At 45.8% G+C, this 24,471-nt stretch overlaps 1 protein-coding gene across 2 annotated transcripts; it reads left to right on the top strand.

Annotated features, from left to right (window-relative positions):
* The first annotated feature begins 3,207 nt into the window (after positions 1-3,207).
* On the top strand, positions 3,208-24,150 carry PRCC (proline rich mitotic checkpoint control factor). Of its 2 annotated transcripts, none has more exons than XM_073609410.1 (7): positions 3,208-4,876; positions 9,376-9,423; positions 13,075-13,635; positions 19,589-19,684; positions 22,059-22,202; positions 22,298-22,363; positions 23,396-24,150. In XM_073609410.1, the coding sequence occupies exons 1-7, from the start codon at positions 3,305-3,307 to the stop codon at positions 23,480-23,482; spliced, it is 2,574 nt and encodes an 857-aa protein (XP_073465511.1). In that variant the 5' UTR covers positions 3,208-3,304; the 3' UTR covers positions 23,483-24,150. The 2 variants fall into 2 exon arrangements, with proteins under 2 accessions (XP_073465511.1, XP_073465510.1); XM_073609409.1 differs by having other exon boundaries at positions 3,210-4,876; positions 19,586-19,684.
* Positions 24,151-24,471: the final 321 nt, after the last annotated feature.

The raw sequence follows: 24,471 nt of genomic DNA on the forward strand, positions 1-24,471 counted from the left end.
CCACACCTACATTCTCCCTCATCATCATCATCCTATTGTACTCCACCTAGGTGGAGGTGTAATTGTAGAGGCAGCAGTTCCTTTATTCTTTGTCCTTTTTGGTTTTTCCTTGCGTGGATTTTTTTTTTTTTTTTAAATCAATGTTTGGGGGGGGGGGGGGGGGGTTATATGTAATTTTCTAGCAAAAAAAAAAAAAAAAAAAAAAGAAGAGAAATGTCAGAATTGGCCTGGGTTCCAAGTGGTTAAAAGGCCAGGGGCCTGCAGTTCTTGATATATTTGATGAGGGACTACTGATCCCAGCAAGCCCCACTTGCAAGACTTGTACCCTCAGACAGCAACGATTTGACACAAAACCCCCCAGTCTCCCCTCTGGCGCTGCACCCAGCTCCCCCTGGCATGCCTCTGCCCCTCTGGCGCTGCACCCAGCTCCCCCTGGCATGCCTCTGCCCCTGCACCCAGCTCCCCCTGGCATGCCTCTGCACCCAGCTCCCCCTGGCATGCCTCTGCCCCTCTGGCCCTGCACCCAGCTCCCCCTGGCATGCCTCTGCCCCTGCACCCAGCTCCCCCTGGCATGCCTCTACCCCTGCACCCAGCTCCCCCTGGCATGCCTCTGCACCCAGCTCCCCCTGGCATGCCTCTGCACCCAGCTCCCCCTGGCATGCCTCTGCCCCTGCACCCAGCTCCCCCTGGCATGCCTCTCCCCCTCTGGCTCTGCACCCAGCTCCCCCTGGCATGCCTCTCCCCCTCTGGCTCTGCACCCAGCTCCCCTTGGCATGCCTCTCCCCCTCTGGCTCTGCACCCAGCTCCCCTTGGCATGCCTCTCCCCCTCTGGCTCTGCACCCAGCTCCCCCTGGCATGCCTCTCCCCCTCTGGCTCTGCACCCAGCTCCCCTTGGCATGCCTCTCCCCCTCTGGCTCTGCACCCAGCTCCCCTTGGCATGCCTCTCCCCCTCTGGCTCTGCACCCAGCTCCCCCTGGCATGCCACTTCCCAATCTCCACTGTACCTCACTCACCGACTCCTTCCTGGACCATGCGGAACGACTGTCTCCTCCAGTTCCTGTTACAGGACTCCTCTCCATGGCCGTGTAAGGAGAGGCTCCCTCCCTTGATAGAGGAGCTCCTTCCCTTGATAGAGGCGCTCCTCCTGCACTCCATCTTTCTGTTCTCTCAGCCAACAACTCCTCCCAGTGGCCTGTTACCTCAGCTTATATAGGAGGCCCCGCCCCCTGCCAAGTGCAGTTGGGGATTGGTCAGAACTCCTCACATGATCTTCCTGCCACTCCAGCTCTAGGCCCTGCCCCTCTTCCAGAACATTCTGCCTGGAAGCAGGGGAGGCGCCTCAGAACTAAAGTTACAAGGTGGCCACACCCACTGCTACTCTGACCAATCCCAGCCCCCCCCAGATCAAAAAACAGAAAGGCCTAGCTCACAGAGACTTTTTTTTTCCTAAAATATATAGAATACGTATCGGCCTAAACTGAGGTAAAAAAAATAGTTTTTTTATATATATTTTTTGGGGATATTTATTATAGCAAAAAGTACAAAATATTGTTTTTTTTTTTTTTTTTTCTAAATTGTCGCTCTTTTTTAGTGCAAAAATTAAAAAAAAAAAACCACATCAAATACCACCAAAAGAAAGCTTTATTTGTGGGGCGGGGACGTCAATTTTGTTTGGGCGCAACGTCGCATGACCGCGCAATTTGTCAGTTAGGCCCCATTCACACCTGAGCGTAGCGTTTTTTTTTCAGGCAGAAAATCGCGCGGATTTTTGCCGCTTTTTTTTTTACGGCGTTTTGCCGCGATTTTGTGCAGGTGAAAAGGTCACCAATGTAAAAAAGCAGAAAAACACCCAAAAAAAAAAAAAGTTCCAGAACTTGTTTGAGCTTCAGGCGTTTTGGAGTTGGAGATGTGAACCATCTCCATGGAGAATAATGGATTTTTTTTTTTTTCCCCTCCAGCGTTTTGTAGCTTCAGGCTTCAAAACTACAAAATGCTCAGGTGTGAATTGGGGCCTTAACCGCTTGCCGACCAGCCGCCTGCAGTTGCGCTGCGGCAACACAGCTCGGCTGCGCCAATCGCCGTCATGTTACGTCGGTAAACCTAAACGGCCACTAGGGGGCGCGTGCGCGCCGCTCCCCCCGAGCTGATGCGATCCCGCGATCGCTCGGGGCACACCGAGAAGAACCGAGATCTGTGAGTGTAAACACAACAGTTTCCGGTTCTGAGGGGAGAAGTGACAGATCGCCTGTCCATTAGAGAGTGTGAACAGCGATCTGTCATCTCTCCTGCACAGTCCCCTCCCCCCCTTCAGTTAGAACACACAATAGGACACACTTAACCCCTTGATCGCCCCCTAGTGGTTAACCCCTTCACTGCCAGTGACATTTTTACAGTAATCAATGCTTTTTAATCGCACTGATCGCTGTATAAATTCCAATGGTTCCAAAAATGGGTCAAAATTGTCCGACGTGTCCGCCATAATGTCGCAGTCACGATAAAAAACTCAGATCGCCGTTATTACTAGTAAAAAAAAATATATATATGAATAATAAAAACGCCATAAAACTATCCCCTATTTTGTAGACGCTATAACTTTTGCGCAAACCAATCAATATACGCTTATTCCGATTTTTTTTTTTACCAAAAATCTGTAGAAGAATACGTATCGGCCTAAACTGGGGGGAAAAAAAAGGTTTTTTATATATTTTTTAGGGATAAAAAAAAGTAAAAAATAATGCGTTTTTTTTTTTTTTTCAAAATTGTCGCTCTTTTTTAGTTTATAGAGCAAAAAAAAAAAAAAAAACCGCATCAAATACCACCAAAAGAAAGCTCTATTTGTGGGGAAAAAAGGACGTTAATTTTGTTTGGGTACAACGTCGCACGACCGCGCAATTGTCAGTTTAAGCGACGCAGCGCCAAATCGCAAAAAGTGCTCTGGTTAGCAAGGGGGGGCAGGTAAATCCTTCCAGGGTTAAAGTGGTTAAACAAAGAGGCAAGGGTGACGTCATGTGTGATTGAGAAGTTCTGAATGAAAAATGACGTTCTTCTTCTGCCGAGAAAGTCACCTACGTCATTTGCGGTCGGACGTCCCGCCAAGTTCTCCCCCCTACTGCGCACGCGCGCGCGCACATTGTCAAACAAGCTCTAGAAAGCCCCTGCATGAGCGTTGGCGCTACTGCGCATGGGCGATGTTGGCCGTATGTGGGCGCGGCACCGCGGTGCATGATGGGAGTTGTAGTGCCGGAGGCCGGCGTCACGTTCCTCAGGGCTGGTTGAGCGGGAGGAGGCGGCTGCGGTGGTAGCCATGTCTCTGGTGTCTTACGCTAGCAGCGAGGACAGCGGCTCGGACTCGGAGACGGCACAGGAGCCACGGAAGGAGGCCTCACTCCCCCCTCCTCCGGCCCAGGCCGAAGCCGCGGCCTATCCTGCGCCCTACAGCCGCCAGGGGGAGCAGCAGCAGCACAGCCCCGGGTACTATGGGCCTCCAGGAGGAGTGTACGGCCTGCCCTACCCGCCTGGGTACGGGCCCCCACCTAACTATGGCCCTGCGGCCTATGGGGCCTACCCTGCCAGTCCGGGGCCCCCAGGGTATGGGGCCTATAACAGCCAGGGGCCTGGGGCTGCCAGCTACCCCAATATGGGGTACAGTCCTGCAGGGTACCCCCCGCCTGGCATGAACCTGCCTCCACCACAGGGGGCGCCGGTGGGCAACATGCCCCCAGCTCATGGAGGGCCACCGGGCATGAGCTTGCCACCCCCGCAGGGGGCATCGAGCATGAACCTTCCCCCACCTCAAGGGTCATCCGGGATTAACCTTCCCCCACCGCAGGGTTCATCGGGGATGAATTTACCCCCACCACAGGGGGCATCGGGGATGAACTTACCCCCGCCACAAGGGTCATCTGGGATGAACTTACCCCCGCCACAAGGATCATCTGGGATGAACTTACCCCCACCGCAGGGGTCATCTGGGATGAACTTACCCCCACCGCAGGGGTCATCTGGGATGAACTTACCCCCACCGCAGGGGTCATCTGGGATGAACTTACCCCCGCCGCAGGGGTCATCTGGGATGAACTTACCCCAGCCGCAGGGGTCATCGGGGATGAACTTGCCCCCGCCGCAGGGGTCATCGGGGATGAACTTGCCCCCGCCGCAGGGGTCATCGGGGATGAACTTGCCCCCGCCGCAGGGGTCATCTGGGATGAACTTGCCCCCGCCGCAGGGGTCATCTGGGATGAACTTGCCCCCACCGCAGGGGTCATTGCCACCCCCACAGGGGTCACCAGGAATGAACCTTCACACGCCACAGGCTGCATCGAGCATGAACCTACCCCCGCCACAAGCTGGCCAGACTATGAACTTGCCCCCATCACAGGGGTCCACAGGCATGAACCTCCACCCCTCGCACAGCGGGCCTGGTATGCCCCCTCCCCCTGGCAGCCCGAACATGAACCTCCCACCCCGGCACGGCACCTCGGGACTGAATTTGCCACCACCCCAGGGTGGCTCCGGACTACACATGCCCCCTCCCCAGAATGCACACGGCATGAACCACCCTCCCCCGCAAGGCGGGCACGGAATGAATCTCCCTCCCCCACATTCTGGTCTCAAGTTGCCTCCCCCGATGGGCGGACACGCTTTGAACCTTTCACTTCCACAGGCCGGGTTGGGCCTGCAGCCGGCAATGAACATTCCCCCTCCACAGCTGAGCCCGACGTCGCCGTCCGGAGCTGAGCCGCGTATGCCGACTTCCAAGCCAACCAGCCATGGGCTGAACCTTGCGCCCCCGGAGAGCGAGAGCTTGGGGAATTCTAAGCCGAAGAAGCGATCGGAGCCTGTCAGGATCAGCGTCCCGGAGCTCCGCAGTGGAGATGTGAGTATTCCCATGTGGATTGGCGGTGTCGACCAATGAGGCTTCAGACATCAGTGGGTGGTGTGAGCATCATTTTTTTCCTTTAACAGTAAGTGCACAGAGAAAGAGATACATTGACGGTAGGGATGAGCTCAGGAGTGTTCAGAGTCCCAACCTGCCAAAAAACTGTCACTGTGGACAGCCAATCGTAAGTGGAGGAGGCATTCAGGTATTAGCACCCCTTGTACATGTGCGGCATTGGGGTGGGAAATGCATCAGCCACTTATGATTGGCCGCCTGCAGTGACCGTTTCCTTAGACATCTTGGGACTCTTGTCTGAGCTCATCCCTGGTTGACCACTAGAGCACATGGGTTTGTTTACTAACAAACCTCATGTGATCACCAATCACAGATGGCCTGGTGATCACATGGTCTAGAGTCATGCTGATTGGATTCCAGCTAGTCCACCAGATCGCATGATCTGGTTGGTTAGTAGAGACCAGGAGCTTTTGGGGAGTCGGCGCGTTCTCACGATCGGCAGTGTGCACAACCGTGCACTCTTAGCATGACAAGGAAAATGAACTTAGGTTGGCTCTCGCTGTGGACAGCCAATCATAAGTGGTGGAGGCTTTCAGGTAGACGCGTCCTGCTCCCTGGCAGGATAGCTCAGGAGGGTTGGGACTCGTATCTGAATACGGCTGAGCTCAACCCTGGTTGACGACTAGAACACAAAACAATCTTCTGCGCTCAGGAACCTAGTCCATAAGTACGTGGTGCAGCCAACCCTTTGGACTAAATGTGGAAAGTCAAAGGTCTTGCTGCCCTCCTCAGAACAATGGGTGTCCTTGGAGCTGAAACGTATAGAAAAGACAGGGAGGGCTCACCGACCTTGTGCATTACCAGAGATAAAATGTATTTAAATAGTAAAAAGAAAAGTCATACTCACAAACAAATGTTTAAAAAAGGCTTGACATTGCTCAAAGAATTTGGAGCTGTGTCTTCTAGACACCCTTCAGCCTGGACCGGGTGTATAGGAGGAACCAGATGGTATCTCAAGCGGCTTACACGTTATGAGGGAGTACCCTCTTCATCAGAGCCTTAGCAGTAGTCTCAACTAGAAAAAATGGGTTTGTTTACCAACCAAGCTTATTTGTTCAACAAGTCATAGCTCACCTGGTGGTCATATGATCTAGAGCGGGGGTCTCCAACCTGTGGCCCTTTGCTAGCCTTTATCCGACCCTTGGAGCACTATGCCCTTCCAATGATATGAGGCAATATTCCACTGACACCAACAATGAGGCACTATATCTTCCACTGATAACGATGATGGGGTACTATTACTACCACTAATGCCAATAGTGGGGCACGACTCCTCTTCCTACTGATCATGAACCCTGAGGCCATGTTTATTCTCACTGATGTTAGCCCGGGATATTTTCCACCTTCACTGGCCACAATCCGCCCCCCCCCAATGTCTGAAGGACAGTAAACTGGCCCTTTGTTTGAAAAGTTTGGAGACCCCCTGGTCTAGAGCCATGGTAATTAGTTTCTAACTAACCCACCAGATCGCATGACCTGGTTGGTTAGTAGAGATTAGTAACTTTTGGGGTCAGTGCACTCTCGCATCAGTGGTGTGCACAGCTGTACGCTATTAGTATAGCTTGAAAGAGAACGTAAATTTGGTTAGGTTTATACTACATTCAGTTTTTCTCTGCAGGTAGTGATTGCACTGTTGGCAAAGGAGCCGGTAGATTACCGGCTCCTTACCAGCCCTTACCCCGCTCTCCATCCTGAAATGATTATTATTATTATACGAGATTTATATAGCGCCAGTAGTTTACGCATCGCTTTACAATGTATAAGGGGGACAACACAATTACAGTACAGTTCAATACAAAAAGGTACAGGAGGGCCCTGCTCGTAGAGCTTACATTCTAAAGGGAGAGGGTGGTGGTACAAAAGGTAATAGCTGCAAAGAATGATTTGATGGGGGTGGCTCAGGGACAGTTAGGTGGGTGTGGGATAGGCTTCCCTGAATAAATGAGTTTTCAGGGATCTCCGCAACAGCTGGCAGGAGAGGAGGGGAAGTACTGTGAGGGGGGGACTTGAGGAGCACTCAGGAGGGGCTAGGCAGTAGAATGGTGGGGTACCTGGACAGAAGGGGTAGTGGGGGTGGAATTTACAGGAACAGATCCCCCTATGTTACTATATCTGAAACTCATAATACGTTAGTGTGATGGTCAGTGAGAAGAATGTTCCTTACATTGGTGATCAGTGAAAAGAATGTTCCTTACATTGGTGGTCAGTGAGAAGAATGTTCCTTACATTGGTGATCAGTGAGAAGAATGCTCCTTACATTGGTGATCAGTGGGAAGAATGTTCCTTACATTGGTGATCAGTGAGAAGAATGTTCCTTACATTGGTGATCAGTGGGAAGAATGCTCCTTACATTGGTGGTCAGTGGGAAGAATGTTCCTTACATTGGTGATCAGTGAGAAGAATGTTCCTTACATTGGTGATCAGTGAGAAGAATGTTCCTTACATTGGTGATCAGTGAGAAGAATGTTCCTTACATTGGTGATCAGTGGGAAGAATGTTCCTTACATTGGTGATCAGTGAGAAGAATGTTCTTTACATTGGTGGTCAGTGAGAAGAATGTTCCTTACATTGGTGGTCAGTGGGAAGAATGTTCCTTACATTGGTGATCAGTGAGAAGAATGTTCCTTACATTGGTGATCAGTGGGAAGAATGTTCCTTACATTGGTGATCAGTGGGAAGAATGTTCCTTACATTGGTGATCAGTGGGAAGAATGTTCCTTACATTGGTGATCAGTGGGAAGAATGTTCCTTACATTGGTGATCAGTGAGAAGAATGTTCCTTACATTGGTGATCAGTGAGAAGAATGCTCCTTACATTGGTGATCAGTGGGAAGAATGCTCCTTACATTGGTGGTCAGTGAGAAGAATGTTCCTTACATTGGTGATTAGTGGGAAGAATGCCCCTTACATTGGTGGTCAGTGAGAAGAATGTTCCTTACATTGGTGGTCAGTGGGAAGAATGTTCCTTACATTGGTGATTAGTGGGAAGAATGCCCCTTACATTGGTGGTCAGTGAGGTGAGAAGAATGTTCCTTACATTGGTGATCAGTGAGAAGAATGTTCCTTACATTGGTGATCAGTGAGAAGAATGTTCCTTACATTGGTGATCAGTGGGAAGAATGTTCCTTACATTGGTGATCAGTGAGAAGAATGTTCCTTACATTGGTGATCAGTGGGAAGAATGTTCCTTACATTGGTGATCAGTGGGAAGAATGTTCCTTACATTGGTGATCAGTGAGAAGAATGTTCCTTACATTGGTGATCAGTGGGAAGAATGTTCCTTACATTGGTGATCAGTGAGAAGAATGTTCCTTACATTGGTGATCAGTGAGAAGAATGTTCCTTACATTGGTGATCAGTGAGAAGAATGTTCCTTACATTGGTGATAAATAGGAAGAATGCTGCTTACATTGGTGATCAGTGGGAAGACCTCCGGCAACCTATCATTGATGACATAGGAAAACATGGTGGCATGGGATCAAGCACTTCCAGAAGAGAGGGGGATCTCAGCTGGACAGCGCTGGATCCGTTCGGGAGGGGGGGGGGGGTGGTTGAGTATCAGAAATGTGCTGCGCACACAACCAGGTATGCAGGGGCTTTAAAGCGGACCTCCAGAAGACCCCCCCTTCCAATTTGTTTTGGGCCCCACTTAACCGAAGGTGGTATCTGCACATTTCAGATACTCGCCCATCCAGTGGATCCAGCATTGCACGGATGGGTGCTTTTTTTTTTAGCACCTAGCTTGCTACAGCACCGAAGGAGGGAGAAGTGGATAGTGCACAGAAAGATCACTTGCCTCCTTTTCTGGCAATATCGTTTCACAGAGCAAAGAAGTCTAACTGGATTTTTATTACAAAAAAAAAGACCTCACGATCACATTAACATTTTACAATAGCAAAGTGTTGCAAAGTGTTTGCTGCATTGCAAAGAAATGCTGATATACTGCATTTTTTGTGCACTGCATACCTACAGACTTGTTTGATGTGAAAAAAAGGCCCATAGAGAGCAATTGCTTTCTCTGTGCCCATGTGTTGAGCTTGCATTGATTGATTCACCCGGTGTTAATGAGCCCTTTCTACTTAGCTGTGCATGCTACTGCCAGGTCCATACTGTAGGGGCTGCACAGCCAGGGCTGCTAATTCTCCTGACCGGTCCCTCTTCATTTTTCTGGGCATGTGTGAAAAAAATCTCAACCATTGCTGAGACAAAAGTACAGTTATCCATTTTTAAAGCGTCAGCGGAGGTGACAAATTTATTTACTTCTGGTTCATGTAACTATACATGGGACCACCTGTGCCAATTACATTGACCTTGACCCTCGCCAATGTCATTTTTGTGTTTGGAAAGTCATTGCGTGTTATGTTTCTGCTACGAGGATTAATATGTTATCAGTAATTTGTTCTTTGTCATTTATTTTGCAGTCCGACTCAGAGGAAGATGAACCATTCCGGAAGAAAGCAGCAAGTCAGGTAAGATTCCGTCAAGAGACCATTAATGGGATCCAGCTGATAGAGCAGTGCAACAAAGCAAGATCAATTCAAGAAAATGGGTCGCACATCGATGACATCTCGGAGAAACCAACTGCCAGCAAATGACTTTCAGCATACTTTGCAAGCCTTCCATCCCTAGTTGTGTTTTCCAACGCATTTCACCCGTGACGGGGCTTAATCATAGAGGCACTGTGATTAAAAGTGAAGTGCAGAGTTCATAAATCGTACTTCCCTAGGTGGATGCGGCATCTGTCCCTCGCTGCCTCTACGACCAAGAACTGAGCGATCAAAGACCGCTAATCGCTCAGTTCTTCACTGAGCAGAGAACGGTGTCAGTCATGGGTTCTCAGCCCTGCCCCTCCAGCGCTTACTGGAGCACCGGGCTGTGCAGGGGGCAGGAGCAGCTGGCTCGGGCTGTCAGGGGCTGCAGCTTAGGAATCTGGGTGGATCCCTCCAGAGTGTGTGGAGGGGCTGATGGACATCAGCTGACAGCAAACTTTAGCCACAGGAGTGCACAAAGTGCCTTCCTGAGACACCTAGGAGAAGTAGGGCCAAATGAGCTTTGGCCCTACTTCTCCTTTAAGCCCTGTTACCCGTGAAAGCTGTTGGGTGTGTAGCTACAGGTGGAAGGCTTTCAGAGTGTGCTGGAAGTTATTTGGTTGCTCGGTAAAATAATTTGGGTTCTCCAGCATGTCGTTGGGATGTGTGGCTCATATTTTTATTTATTTTTTTTAAGTTCGGTGTGGAACGTGGCTGGGTGGGCTCCTAGACTTTAGCACCTGGCTGGTCCACAAAACTGAGTAGGACAAAAAGCAGTTTCTGTAGTGGTGGGATGAGCTGTGATCACAACAAAGTAGTCGCCACATATTGTCCGACGGTATCGTCAATCTAGGAATTTCCTGATCCTACGTATACAGCGCAGAGGCCTCGCTTAGAGTTTGGCTTTGCCAAGTTGAGGCTGAAGTTGTTCCTATTTATACCTTATGTCCTGTGTTTTCAGGCTCCCTGGGCACACAGGTGACTTTGGTTAACCAATTAATGACTGCCTCATGTAGATTTACTGAGATATATATATATATATATATATATATATATATATATATATATATATATATATATATATATATATATATATATATATATATATATTCTGAATTTCCAGGTAAGGGGCGGTGATAGGGGATCTTCATTGTTCATTCTCTGCTGCCCATTCTGTGCATTCGTGTTTTGGGAATGAGTTCACATAATACAAAGGCTTCTGTGAATGGGCAGAAGGAGGGGAGGGGTGGCCATTGCAGTTTCAGCGACTCTGCTCTTGAAGAAGCTCTGAAAGTTATCTTCTTGGAGCACAATAAACCTGTCAGATGTAAATTAATATAATATAAGATAAGTCCATGAGGCAGCAGGCACCTGCTTGGACTTAAAGTGGTTGTAAAGGCTTGTGTTTGTTATTTAACCGCTTGCCCACCAACCGCCGCAGCTTTACTGTGGCAACATGGCTCAGCTGCGCGAATCGCCGCCATGTTAGGTCGCTTCTTTTTGTGGCCGTAGGATGCATTAAGGTGAAAAAAAACACAAAGGGTTTACAACCCCTTTAACTCATGGTATGCCTGCATTTTATTTTTTTTTATAAAGTAGGTAATTCAGCTTTAAAGAGCATTACTAAAAGCAATTTTTTTTTTTTCAATTTGGATAGAGTAAGGGGGGGGCTATCACCCCTGGCAGTTTTTTTTTTTTTATATATATTTATATATTTTTTTGCATTATGTCCACTTGGAGAGATTTCACTTCCTGTCCTAGCCAAAACAGGAAGTGACAGAAAATGTCAGCAAAGTGAGGGGATCCAGGGGTATCACCAGAACTAGGGTCCTGATTGGAAGATTCTCCCTCTATTACTGCCCTGATCAACCCAATCTTGGGTACTTTTTTTTTTTTTTTTCACATTTGATAACAGTAAACAGGACAAATGGAGAGGGTGTATCTCTGGGGCACCGACAACAATAAAAACTGACAGGTGTTCTAATCCCTTTTACACTGTATCCAAAACTTTTACAAATTCCTGTTCTATACATATTAACCACTTCAGCCCCGGAAGAGTTGGCTGCTCAATGACCAGGCCATTTTTTTTGCGATGCGGCACTGCGTCGCTTTAACTGACAATTGCGCAGTCGTGCGACGCTGTACCCAAACAAAATTGAGGTCCCTTTTTTTTTCTTCCACAAATGGAGCTTTATTTTGGTGGTATCTGCGGTATTTATTTTTAACGCTATAAACAAAAAAAAAAAAGCGACAATTTTGAAAAAAACACAATATTTTGTACTTTTTGCTATAATATCTGCTTTTTAAAAAAAAAAAAAAGTTTTCCCTCAGTTTAGGCCGATATGTATTCTTCTACATATTTTTGGTAATAAAAATCGCAATAAGCGTATATTGATTGGTTTGCGCAAACATTATAGCGTCTACACAATAGGGGAAAGATTTATGGCTTTTTTTTTTTTTTTCTAACTAGTAATGGTGATGATCCGCATTTCTATCAGGACTGCAACATTATGGCGGACACATCGGACACTTTTGAAACATTTTTTAAAACCAATGACCATTATACAGCGAACAGCGCTATAAAAATGCACTTCTTACTGTTTAAATGACACTGGGAGAGAAGGGGTTAACGGGGCGATCAAGGGGTTAACTGTTACCTAGGGAGTGATTCTAACTGGGCGGGGATGGGACTGCCTGGGTGAGGAGACTGATCGTTGTTCATACTTAGTATGAACAACAGATCGCTCTCCTCACCACCTGACAGCACGGAGATCTGTCTGTTTACATTGACAGATCTCCGTTCTGTCTCTGTGTGGAGCGATCGCGGGTGAGCGCCGGCACGTGCATCGGCTCCGGCGGCGCACTCCCTAGTGGTCAAAAGACAAACCGATGTGAGTTAACGTCGATTCCCCAGGGGAGCCAACCTGCCGCAGTACAACTGCGGCGGCTGGTCGGCAAGTCGTTAATGTTGTTTACAGGCCTTGTGAATACTAGTTGGCAGTAGGGCTGGGAAAAAAATCGATTTAAATCTTGAATCGAGTTGAGAGGTCAAATCGATTTTTTTTTTTTTTTTTTTTTTTTTTCACCGCGCCGGTCCCGAGGCGCTGCGGGCATGAGTTTTTAGGCGAGGCCGCGGCTTCGGCCTAGTCCGTGGCTACGGCCGGACGCTGCGGACTAGGCCAAAGCCGCGGCCTCGCCTAAAAACTCATGCCCGCAGCGTCTCCGGACTGGCGCGGACGCCGCGCCGGGCCTGAAGAGCTGCGGGCAAGGAGTTTTCAGGTGAGGCCGTGGCTTCAGCCTAGTCCGCTAGGCCGGACGCAGCGGACTAGGCCGAAGCCGCGGCTTCGCCTAAAAGCTCATGCCCGCAGTGCCTCGGGACTGGCGCGGTTTCCAAAAAAAAAAAAAAACTCGATGTGAATCGAGTTTTTTTTTTTAAGAGAATCGAAGATTTTTTTTTTTTTTTTTTTTTTTAAGAAAATCTCCCAGCCCTAGTTGGCAGTCTATACCCATTGAACAGGTAAAGAAGTTTTCCTAAACATTTATACTACGTTGACTAAACCTCTTTCCTGTGCTTGGGCCTGGTGTTTGTAGGTATCCAAAGAAGGGTTTGGATTGTCGTCCTTACTCCCTGAACCGAAGAATGCCCGTGGGGGAGACTCCAAGCGCACGCTCCTCCCTTACATCTTCACAAAGAAACCATCTGACTCTTCCAACGAATCAAAACTTCCCAAGCAGATGTCCAAGCCCAAGCTCACCGCCAGCCCCGAGGTGTCCCACACACCATCCCCATCGGCCATCAAAGCGGCAGCCAAGAACGCCGCCCTGCAGGTGACCAAGCAGATCACGCAGGAGGAGGACGAGGAGAGCGACGAAGAGTTCCAACAGGGTAACTTCTTCTCATTGACGGACAGCAACGAGGCTGCTATGGCTCCCGATGAGAGCTATACATATCCGCTTCCACCAGTGAATGATGATGGCCCTCCGGGGGTCGATCCTGGTCAGTTACAGAACGATGCATCAAATGCTCCATTGGAGTTTAAGACAGCAGCTGGCCCACAACAGTGGTCAGCCACGTCTACAGAAGACTACGGCGGCCAGGAGTACAGCCAGTATCAGGAGTATAACAACCCACAAGCTGCTGCATACTATCAGGTAGGTTAATGAGCCCGTAATCACAAAAGTAACACTTTTGGTATCGGTGGAGCCTGTTGGGCTGAGTCAGTCTCTGAGTTCTTGTATGCCTTGGATACTCAAACAGTGTAATCTCTCTATCGTAATTTCCAGTATTGCTGTCCAACTGGGAGAATTGGGTGTCCCTGTCCTCGTTTGTGTGTTCCAGATCCCCCAATCCAGCAGAGATGGTGGGAGCTGCTCATTTTATAGGCACAGCTAGTGTGCAGTCTTAGCTCATCTCAATAATGGTCTCTGACGAATAAAAGTCATATAAAGTCCTATGTTTGTTTCCCATTTCCCCACCCCAATTCTTCATTTGTATATATAGAGATGGAGGCTTATTACCATATTGTCTCATTTAAAGTCCAAACCTTTCTTTTCCCCCTCATTGCTAAAGGAGACTGGAGCTTTAACCTCTTCGCACTGGCGCCTCCCGGCCCTTCAAGAAATTCATGATGCCGGGGGGCGGGGACTTAAGATCACTTGATCCAAAAATTCCCGATCGCTAGCAGCGGTCCGGAGCTTTAGATTAGGTACCAGTAACTGTCAGGAGCACGCAGCGTGTCCGCTCTCGGCACAGCTCTAGTGACAGCAATTCACACAAACATGCGGCCTCTCAACACCAAGGATCAGGCGCTGGTAGGCCGCATATTTGTGTGCAGCCGATGCCAAGGGGTTAACTACTTGAAAACCAGGCTTTTTCTGGCACTTTTTGTTTAAATTTAAAGTTTAAATCAGTATATATAAATAGGGCTGCAACTAACGATTATTTTCATAATCTATTAGTTGGCCGATTTTGTTGTTTCGATTAATCGATCGGTTAATAACCTTTGAAAAAAAAAAAAAGTGTGGTGTATAATTTAGTTAATATTTAAAGTCTTTAAAAAAAAAAGGCAATTTATTCTTAACCACTTAAGGACCAGCCTCGTTTTGGATTTCAGGTGTTTACATGTTTAAAACAGGTTTTTTGCTAGACAATTACTTAGAACCCCCAAACATTATATACGGTTTTTCTTCTAACACCCTAGAGAATAAAATGGCGGTCGTTGCAATACTTTTGTTTGCACCGTATTTGCGCAGCGGTCTTAAAAGCGCACTTTTTTTGGAAAATATTCACTTTTTTGAATAAAAAAATAAGACAACAGTAAAGTTAGCCAATTTTTTTTAATATTGTGACATATAATGTTACGGCAAGTAAATTGATACCCAACATGTCACACTTGACAATTGCACCCGCTCGTGGAATGGCGTCAAACTTTTACCCTCAAAAATCTCCATAGGCGACGTTTAAAAAATTGTACAGGTTGCATATTTTGCGGTACAGAGGAGGTCTAGGGCTAGAATTATTGCTCTCGCTCTACCGGTCGCGGCGAAACTGCACATGTGTGGTTTGACCACCGTTTTCATATGCGGGCGCTACTCGCGTATGCGTTCGCTTCTGCGCGCGAGCTCGTCGGGACGGGGGGTTTTTAAAGAATTTTTTTATTATTATTATTTATTTTACAATATTTTATTTATTTTTACACTGTTAAAAAAAAAAAAAATTGTGTCACTTTTATTCCTATTACAAGGAATGTAAACATCCCTTGTAATAGAAAAAAGCATGACAGGACCTTTTAAATATGAGATCTGGGGTCAAAAAGACCTCAGATCTCATATTTACACTAAAATACAATAAAAAAAAAAGTCATTTAAAAAAATGACATTTGAAAAATTTAAGAGGCGTGGACGGAAGTGACGTTTTGACGTCGCTTCCGCCCAGCAGTGTCATCTTAGCCTCACTCGTCTCTAGACACAGGATGGAGACAGATGCAATCGCCTCCGCCGCTACCGATGGCTCCGGATCGCAGCAGGAGGGGGGGGGGGGATGCGTTTCTGCAGTGCTTTTTTGCTGTGCGTTTTGCGCATGTGTTTTTGCTGCGATTTGCGTTTTTGCAGGTGTTTTTTTTTTTTTTTGGCCAATTTGTTGTTGGGCAGATTAAAAAACAGAAATTACTGCATTGCATGCTTTTCTGCACCTTCTCCATTGAAGTATATTGAACCAAAAAAGCACAGTTTTGCGTTCAAAAAAAAAAAAAAAAGTCCCTGACCCTTTCCAAATACGCAGCGGCTGAAAAAAGCATAGATGTGAACGTGTCCCATAGGAAACCATGTAAATGAACTGTAGTGCGTTTCTGCAAAAAGCACCAAAAAACACATAGCTGTGAACCAGGTCTAAGATGTTTAGTAACATAATGGGGTTAAAAAAACTAAAATTAGCCCTTTATAGTACAAAAAAAAAAAAAAAAACAGATAATCACTACTGTAAGGGGTTAATTTTTTTTACTGTAGAACTGTAAGTAATATTTACAGTAGCGATTATTTGCTCTTTTTGTACTATAAAGGGCTCATTTTAGTTTTTGTTAATCCCATTATGTTACTGGCCGATTAATTGATTTAATTTTATAATCGATTAGTTGTTTCAGCCCTACATTTAAATTACTTATATTTATTTTTTTAGCAGAGACCTTGGGGAATAAAATGGCAATTGTTGCAATTTTTTTTATATCACTCAGTATTTGCGCAGCGGTTTTTCAAACGTAATTTTTTTTTTTTTCTTTTTTTGGGAAAAAATACACTTGAATGAATTAAAAAAACAAAGCTCAATATAGTCCCCATTTTTATTTTATTTCTTCCTTTTTTTTTTTACAGGTTACCAGCTTAGAGTTAAAGTGGAGGTCTAGCGCTAGAATTGGCTCTCACTCTAATGTTTGCGGCGATACCTCATTTGTGTGGTGTGAACACCTTCTTATTTATTTTATGTTGACGCTGTCCCTTTTTTTAATTTTTTTTTTTTTTTACCACTTTTTTTCCTATTACAAGGAATGTAAACATCCCTTGTAATAGAAATAAGAATGACAGGTCCTCTTTATTGCGAGATCTAGGGTCAAAAAAGACCCCAAATCTCTCCTTTTTTAAAAGCAAAAGATAAAAAAAAAAGTATTTTGATCATTTGCTTTAAAAAAAAAAAAAAAAAAATTGTGAAACAATTTTCAATTTTCAATTGTGAAACCTGGTCTGGGGCATGCCGCCGGTGACCTGTTGCCGCTGCGTCCAATCGCAATGGCCGACGGCCTCCCACGAGCGTTCAGGGGGAATGACAGAAAGGTGGTCTGCTGATTGTAAACAAAGCAGACCGTTGTTCTGTCACAGGAACAGAAAGATCTATGATTCCTGCCAATCAGGAACACAGATCTCTCTATTCCTGCAATCCGCCCATCCCCCCCCCCCCCCCCCCCCACACACACACAGTTGGAAAGCACACTGAGCGTTTTTGCTGTGCTTTCCACGTTTGTCACATTTTATTGTTGTTGGGCAGATTTTAAAAACGCGAATTGCGGTAAAAAAAAAAAAAAAAAAAAAACTCACTACATGCTTTTCTGCAGCTTCTCCATTGAAGTCTATTGAACCAAAAAAAAGCACCGTTTTGCGATTTTAATAAGGTTGCATGACAAATTGCAGCCCCTTGATTTCAATGGAACCCGTCCAATTCAAACTCAAAAAAAGGTTCCTGCGTTACTTTGATGCGACTTGCGTGCCAGAGAGCGTAAAAGTCAAATCAAAATCGCACGACTTTGGAGCCATACAAGTGTAAACAGCCTAAATCTTTACCATAGTATATCTTTTGTGTTTAAAGTAATCTTACCTGCCTGTTTGCAATTTTTCTTTTTTGTGTTAAAGTTCCACTTTAAATCTCCAGCACCTACCTAAACTGACGTACTAGTTATGGGTGGGCTGCCTCTTTACAATCTAGTTTTGTCAAACCTCCAATCTGTGCAGATGTATTCCCTTGTCACGTATTGCTTTAACCACTTAAAGCGGAGGTCCACCCTAAAATAAAAAATGACATTAACTTTCTCCAAAAAATATATAAAAAACATTTGAAAAAAAAAATTTTTTTTTACTTACCAGAAATGCCTGTTGCTAGGCAGTCTTCCTAATCTGCCTCTTCCTATTCCGCGGCGCTGTTCCTTTACTTCTTCCTCTTTGGCGAGCTGCACCGTTGTCTTCTGGGACGTGTGTGTCCCAGAAAACAACAGAAGAAGAAAATATTACAGCGCACACATGCAAAAAAGACATTTACCTCAAGCAAGGCTAGTTTAAAACACCTAAGCATTTTCAAAAAACATTATCAAAAAATATGGGGATTTGGTCACACCATATTGCTATATGGTGCTAAGCCCACTTACTGCGACAAAGTACCCCATGATTAGTGGGTCCTACACTATCCATGGAGTGGGAGAACCTGCATCTCTGAACCATGAGAGCATTACACTCTTCTAAATGGGAGAATCATAAGGTCTCCACCCATGACACAAGTGGACACTAATGAGAGGTACTTATATGAAGGAGTGAGGTGCTCCGCTAGAAAACAACAGGGCCATTCACAAAGCGCCGTGCGACTCGCGCATGCGCAGTAAGAAACGGATGGCGGCGCCTGCCCCTGATCCGACGGACGGATCGGCCTTGGGGGGGGGGGTTCCGACATCGCGGGCTCACTGAACAGGTAAGTGCCCTTATTAAAAGTCAGCAGCTACAGTGCTGACTAGTTGCTTACTTTAAAAAAAAAAAAAAACAAAAAACGGCCGGACCACCGATTTAAGGACCGAGCCTCCTTTTTTAGATGTGGTGTTTACAAGTTAAAAACATTTTTAAATTACTTTTTTCTACCCCCAAACATACATTTTTTTTTTTTTTTTTTTTTCTAACACCCTAGAGAATAAAATGGCGGTCGTTGCAATACTTTCTGTCACACCGTATTTACGCAGCGGTCTTACAAGCGCACTTTTTTTTAATTAAAAAATAAGACAACAGTAAAGTTAGCCCAACTTTGTTTTTATATTGTGAAATATAATGTTATGCCGAGTAAATTGATACCCAACATGTCACGCTTCAAAATTGCGCCCGCTCGTGAAATGGCGACAAACTTTTACCCTTAAAAATCTCCATTTTTGGGAACATGTTTTGAGTTACAGAGGAGGTCTAGGGCTAGAATTATTGCTCTCGCTCTACCGATCGTCGCAGCAAAACCTCACATGTGTGGTTTGAACACCGTTTTCATATGCGGGCGCTACTCACGTATGCGTTCACTCCTGCATGCGAGGTCGGCGGGATGGCCCCTTTATAAATTTTTTTTTGGGGGGTTTTTTTTTTACACTGTTTAAAAAAAAAAATGTATGAATGTAAACATCCCCTGTAATAGAAAAAAGCAAGACAGGACCTCTTAAATATGAGATCTGGGGTCAAAAAGATCTCAGATCTCATATTTACACTAAAATGCAATAAAAAAAAAGTCCCTTTTTAGGAGCTACAAGGCCATCATTTATGTTGTGTTTTTAGATGATGTGGTTATTAAAGAGGAGTTCCACCCAGGGGGGCTGTCAAAAAAAAAAAAATTAAAAGTCAGCAGCTACAAATACTGCAGCTGCTGACTTTTAATTGGACACTTACCTGTCCCTGGGTCCAGCGATGCGGGGGATCGAGGCCCCGCTCGTCCCCCCCCTCCGCTCGTCGGAGCCGGCATTTCAACTGTGGGCGCCGGGCTGTGGCTTCACAGCCTGGCACCCACTGCGCATGCGTGAGCGGCGCCGAGCGCCGTGATTGGCTACTCAATCACCTGGGACCTGTAATGGGTGATTGACAGGAGGGAGGGAGCAGAGCGGAGCCCTTCCTGTGCCTGGGGAGAAGTGATGTCACCAGCCCAGGCAAAGGAACAGGCAGACTACGAGGGACCACCTAGCAACAGGCATTTAGAGGTGAGTGAAAAAAAAAAATATCCAAATGTGTTTGTTTTATTTTTTAGATTTTTTTTTCCAGGTATTTTTGTTTTTTGGGTGGAACCCCACTTTAAATACAGATTTTCTGTTTAACTCCTTCATTTTTCCTACAGCAGGATTATTACGGTAGTGGGTATTATCAGGAGCCGGAGCAGTCTTCGGCCCCCCAGCGGGACTCCCCAACAGGCGACTCTTTCATGGATGACGAAGCGGTAACATTTACTTTTTTTTTTTTTTTTGTTTTAAACTTTTAAGCTGTAGGAAGGAGAATTATTCACTCTCAATAAATCTTCCATAAAAGTAGTGTACAGATTGTCCGAGGGGGCATTCCCTGCTGGCAGAACGCAATGATCATTGCTTGCAGCTATAGTCACCTGGGCAGTGATTGCATGCAAAAAATCCACGAGGCCTCCGTTGACTTCAGTACAAGCAGCCTGCACATAGATGGATTAAATCTTGGCCGGTTCAGCATGGACTTGCCAAGATTCGAATCATCTATGTCCAGCTTTAGACTTCTGTAATTCTTGAGGCTTCGGAGGTGATATCAATATGTTACCTACACTGACGATAGGCAAGATTAAATGAATCGGCAAAATCCTAGAATCCCACCCAGTCACATTTACCTCCCGAGCCCTGCTTGTCCCCCTCGAATCTACAGTGACTTTACTTCCAAGTGCACTTTCAGTGCAAAGCGGACTTTCTTTTAGTAAATAACCCCCATAGTAACAATTTGTCAATGGAATAGACTTTGTGTGTAAATGAGGAAAGTTTAACCACCTAAACTTTAAACCTTTTTCCGACATTTGTTGGTTTCAAGTTAAAATCATTTTTTTTCTTTGCTAGAAAATTACTTGGAACCCCCAAACATATTATATTATATTATAATAAATATATATATATATATATATATATATATATATATATATATATATATATATATATATATATATATATATATATATATATATATATATATATATATATATAATTTTTTTTTCTTTTTTTTCTAGTAGAGACCCTAGAAAAAAAACAAAAAACTAACCAATAAAATTTTTCTTTTGTATAATGTGAAATATTTTACGTTGCGAGAATCGCAATCTTTTTATTCTAAGCAAAAAAAATCGTGATTCTCATTTTTGGCCAGAATCGTGCAGCTCTAACATCCAGCATGCTCTGCAATCGCTATGTCCTTCTTCAGACATAGCCGATCACAGATTGGGGTAAAGGGCCAATCACAGCTGATCACATGTAAACAAACTTGCTAGTTATCGGCATTCCTTTCCTCGCGCGCTGTCGCAGCGTGAGGAGAGGAGACTCGGTAACCAGTAAGTGTGACGGGACATTTACATCAATGCCCTGATTATCAGTGCCCATTAGTGCCGTCTGTCGATGCCCATCAGTGAAGGAAAAAAATTACTTATTTGCTAAATGTTATAACAGAAACTAAGAGAAACCTTTTTTTACAAAATGTTCAGTCTTCTTTTTTTTTTTTCCTTTTGTTTAGCAAAAAAAACCCCAGTGGTGATCAAATACCACCAAAAGACCCCCCCCCCCCCCCCAAAAAAAGATAAAACTTTCCTATGGGTAGTGTTGCGTGACCGCGCAATTGTCATTCAAAGTACAACAGCGCTGAAAGCTGAAAATTGGCCTGGTCAGGAAGAGGGTGAAAGTGTCCAGTAGGCGAGTGGTTAAAGAATTGGTCAGCTATTGGCTGTGAGCCTTGCTATCGGAACTCACTACTACCCTATGGCAAGGGGAACTGCCATAAAGCTACATGGGTCTGTTCATCAGACGTGTCATTTCAGGAAATGACACAGGCAGCAAACAGAACTTCCTCCAGGTGCCCCTATACTAGTAATGGTGAACCTTGGCACCGCAGATGTTTTAGAACTACATTTCCCATTGTCACGGAACGTCCCACACTCCGCTTGAGTGCTTCCATCAGTATACCACTTCCTCCCAGTCTGGATGCAGATATCAGATATTCCAACCGCTCCCAAGCATAAAACAAGGTGAGACTTGCTTAGATGCTAACATGGACTGTTTATTTAGATTCAAAATTACAAGACTTTATATGCCGTTAGAGGAGGTTCCCCCCTCCTGCTCATATTACTCTAACAATACAACTGTAACCTAACCGAAGCCAAAGTAACAACACCTCAAGGGTACCCCAAATGCCAGGGCCCATAATCTGTAGGCAAGAGGCTCACATTCAGTCCCCTCCAAAAGCCTCTGTCCCGGGTGAGTCTGTCACACCCATGATGCTCAACTACACTGCAGAGTGCATGAGCATCATGGGGAAATGTAGTTCCAAAACATCTGGGGTGCCAAGGTTCACCATCGCTGCCCTAGACTTTCCAAACGGCACTGGAGAGAAGAAATGACTCCTCAGGTACTTTAAACATTCTGTATACATTACTAGAAGCAAAAAGTGACAAAACGAAGAGTGTGGATGTGGTGGCAATTCTGAGATCTAACCTGTATTGCAAAGCAAGGTGATGATCCTGGAGTTGAGCTTCAAACGTCTGACAGCAATAGGAAGGAAAAGAGACCTTAGATACTTATTGTGGGTCCTTGTGATTATAGTTCAAGCGTCTACAAGGAAAGCGGAATCGGGGGAGAGAGGAAATTAACTTTGTAGAGATTAAAGGTGACGACCAGCTCAGCGGCAACCAGCAGTGGCTGACAAAGTCCCTGACAGAGGAGAAAAACATGAAGTCCTTCAGCAAGGTAACATCTACGTGGATTGTGAAAAGAGAGCCAGCATTGCATGGTAAACATTACAGATTTGCTGAATTGTTCTTTGTGTTTTTTCCTGTATCTAGAAAAAAGGGGATCAGCCAACCGGACAGCAACGGCGGAAACATCAGATCACCTACCTGATCCACCAGGTGAGTTATAGACTTTTAGGTTGACTTTTTCTTACACCTGTACAGGTAAGTGATGTACAAAGCAATCACAAGTTTAAAGGGATCTTCAGGTCCTTATTTTTAAACAAAAAAACAAATCTCCCTCTCTCCCTCCCCATGCTACCCGGGGAGGGAGATTAGTGAACAAATGTTCACTTATTTAATGCCACTGGTCATCCTGACACCCGCCATGGAGGTTGTGGGCACCTAGGGTGGGAAAAAGTGCAACCGATTGCAAACACAATATTATACCCAATTTTTGGTAAAATATAAAAGATGAGGCCGTTGGTGTCAGCGGGAGGAATATTGCCCCAAGGGCCAGCTGCAGGCTAGCAAAGGGCCGCGTTTTGGAGACCACTGTAATGTATCCCCAATGTCTCCCCTGCCCTCCAATGCAGCTATTCAAGCACAGATCATGCTTGAATAGCTGCGTCCTCGGCTACATTTGCTGAGGAATTACAGCTGTAACCCTTGAAGTGGTGTAATGCATGTCACTTTAGGGGTCATTAGTCGCAGGAGGGATCGGGGGAGAGATGTTTCCCATGCTTCTACTGCTCTTGCTGGGCAAGCTGTTTCCTGTTGTAAAACAAACGGCAGAGCCCTGGGAACCACTGAGGGTGCTGCTAGTGTGACAGGGGAAGAGCCCCATAAAAGTGAGACTGACATTTAAACACTTTTCTACCATGCCATTTATGAACTTTGGTGATTAAGAAGGGTGGGAAGAGTAGCAGGGTGGTATGGTCACCAGAGCCCTATAGATCAGGGATATGCAATTAGCGGACCTCCAGCTGTTGCAAAACTACAAGTCCCATCATGCCTCTGCCTCTGGGTGTCATGCTTGTAGCTATCGGAGTCTTGCTATGCCTCATGGGACTTGTAGTTCTGCAACAACTGGAGGTCCGCTAATTGCATATCCCTGGTATAGATGATTCTCCCTGATAACCCACACACATTACTGCAGTAGAACATTGAACTATATCTGCTGCTTCCTCAATATCTTTCCTTCCTTTACAGGCCAAAGAGCGGGAGCTGGAACTGAAGAACGCTTGGTCCGACAACAAGATGAGCCGGCGACAGACACAAGCCAAGTATGGTTTCTAGCGGAGCGACTTCCAGCGATCACACAAGTTTTTTTTTTTTCCCCACCGTGGTTGAAAATCCAAAACAACTCCACAGATTGGCCAACGCCATCACTTGTGTTATTTAACCGCAAACTCTTGCTCCGTATTAATGTGATTATCTGTGACTCTGCAGTGCCAGATTTGCCGTTTTTCTGCTTGGGACAGATAAGGAATCGTTTTCCCTGTAAAATATGTGAATGAGGGGACATGGGACTTTTTCACGTACGTTTGTTTGTAGACTTTCCCCTGCTTTTTACGTCTAACTAATAGTGCAGAGCGCTCCTCGGAAGCCGCCCCCCCCCCCCCCCCTGTCACTCGCTGCTGTTGTACAATGAGACCTTTGTAGATCACGTAGCATGGAGGACGCCATTTTGGCTCCCTCCTGAGGTAAAGGTTGAATGCTGCTGCTACATGGGCACCATTGTATGTCAGTGTTTATTTTTTGTTTTTTAAGGGTGTTACCATATCTAATAAATAGAATTTTCACTCCCCTGCTCTGTTTATAAGCAAACACCAGGGCACCATCCTTTCTGGTATACTAAGATGGGATAGGGCCCTTTAAATACCAATGTTTGGGCTGTAATGCCAAGTTGTACCTGCAGGGGGAGCTGCAGACAATAAAATGATGGCTGCTGTTGAACTAGAGAAGGTGCATGTCCTGACTTAACACCATGGCAGCTTACAGATGGGTGTCTCTGCTCCCACTCCTACCTCATAGGACCCACTTTCGTAAAATACGAGACTACTCCAGGCTGAGCGTTCTTTTGTCCTCCTCCCAGTCTTTGTCCAGAGCCAAGCATTTGCAGGTAATCGCTACAGGCGAGCGCCTGCGATTAGCTGCAGGAGATGTCAGCCTTTCATTGCTTTCAATAAGGCCGCTGCCCACGGCTCATCACCAGCTCTGGGTCTCCCTCATGTAATTGCTAATGGCCCCATTTGCAAGTGTAAATGGGGCTCAAGCGCTGTTTC

This window comes from Aquarana catesbeiana, linkage group LG13 (assembly GCF_042186555.1).
Source record: "Aquarana catesbeiana isolate 2022-GZ linkage group LG13, ASM4218655v1, whole genome shotgun sequence".
Taxonomy (NCBI): Eukaryota; Metazoa; Chordata; class Amphibia; order Anura; family Ranidae; genus Aquarana; species Aquarana catesbeiana.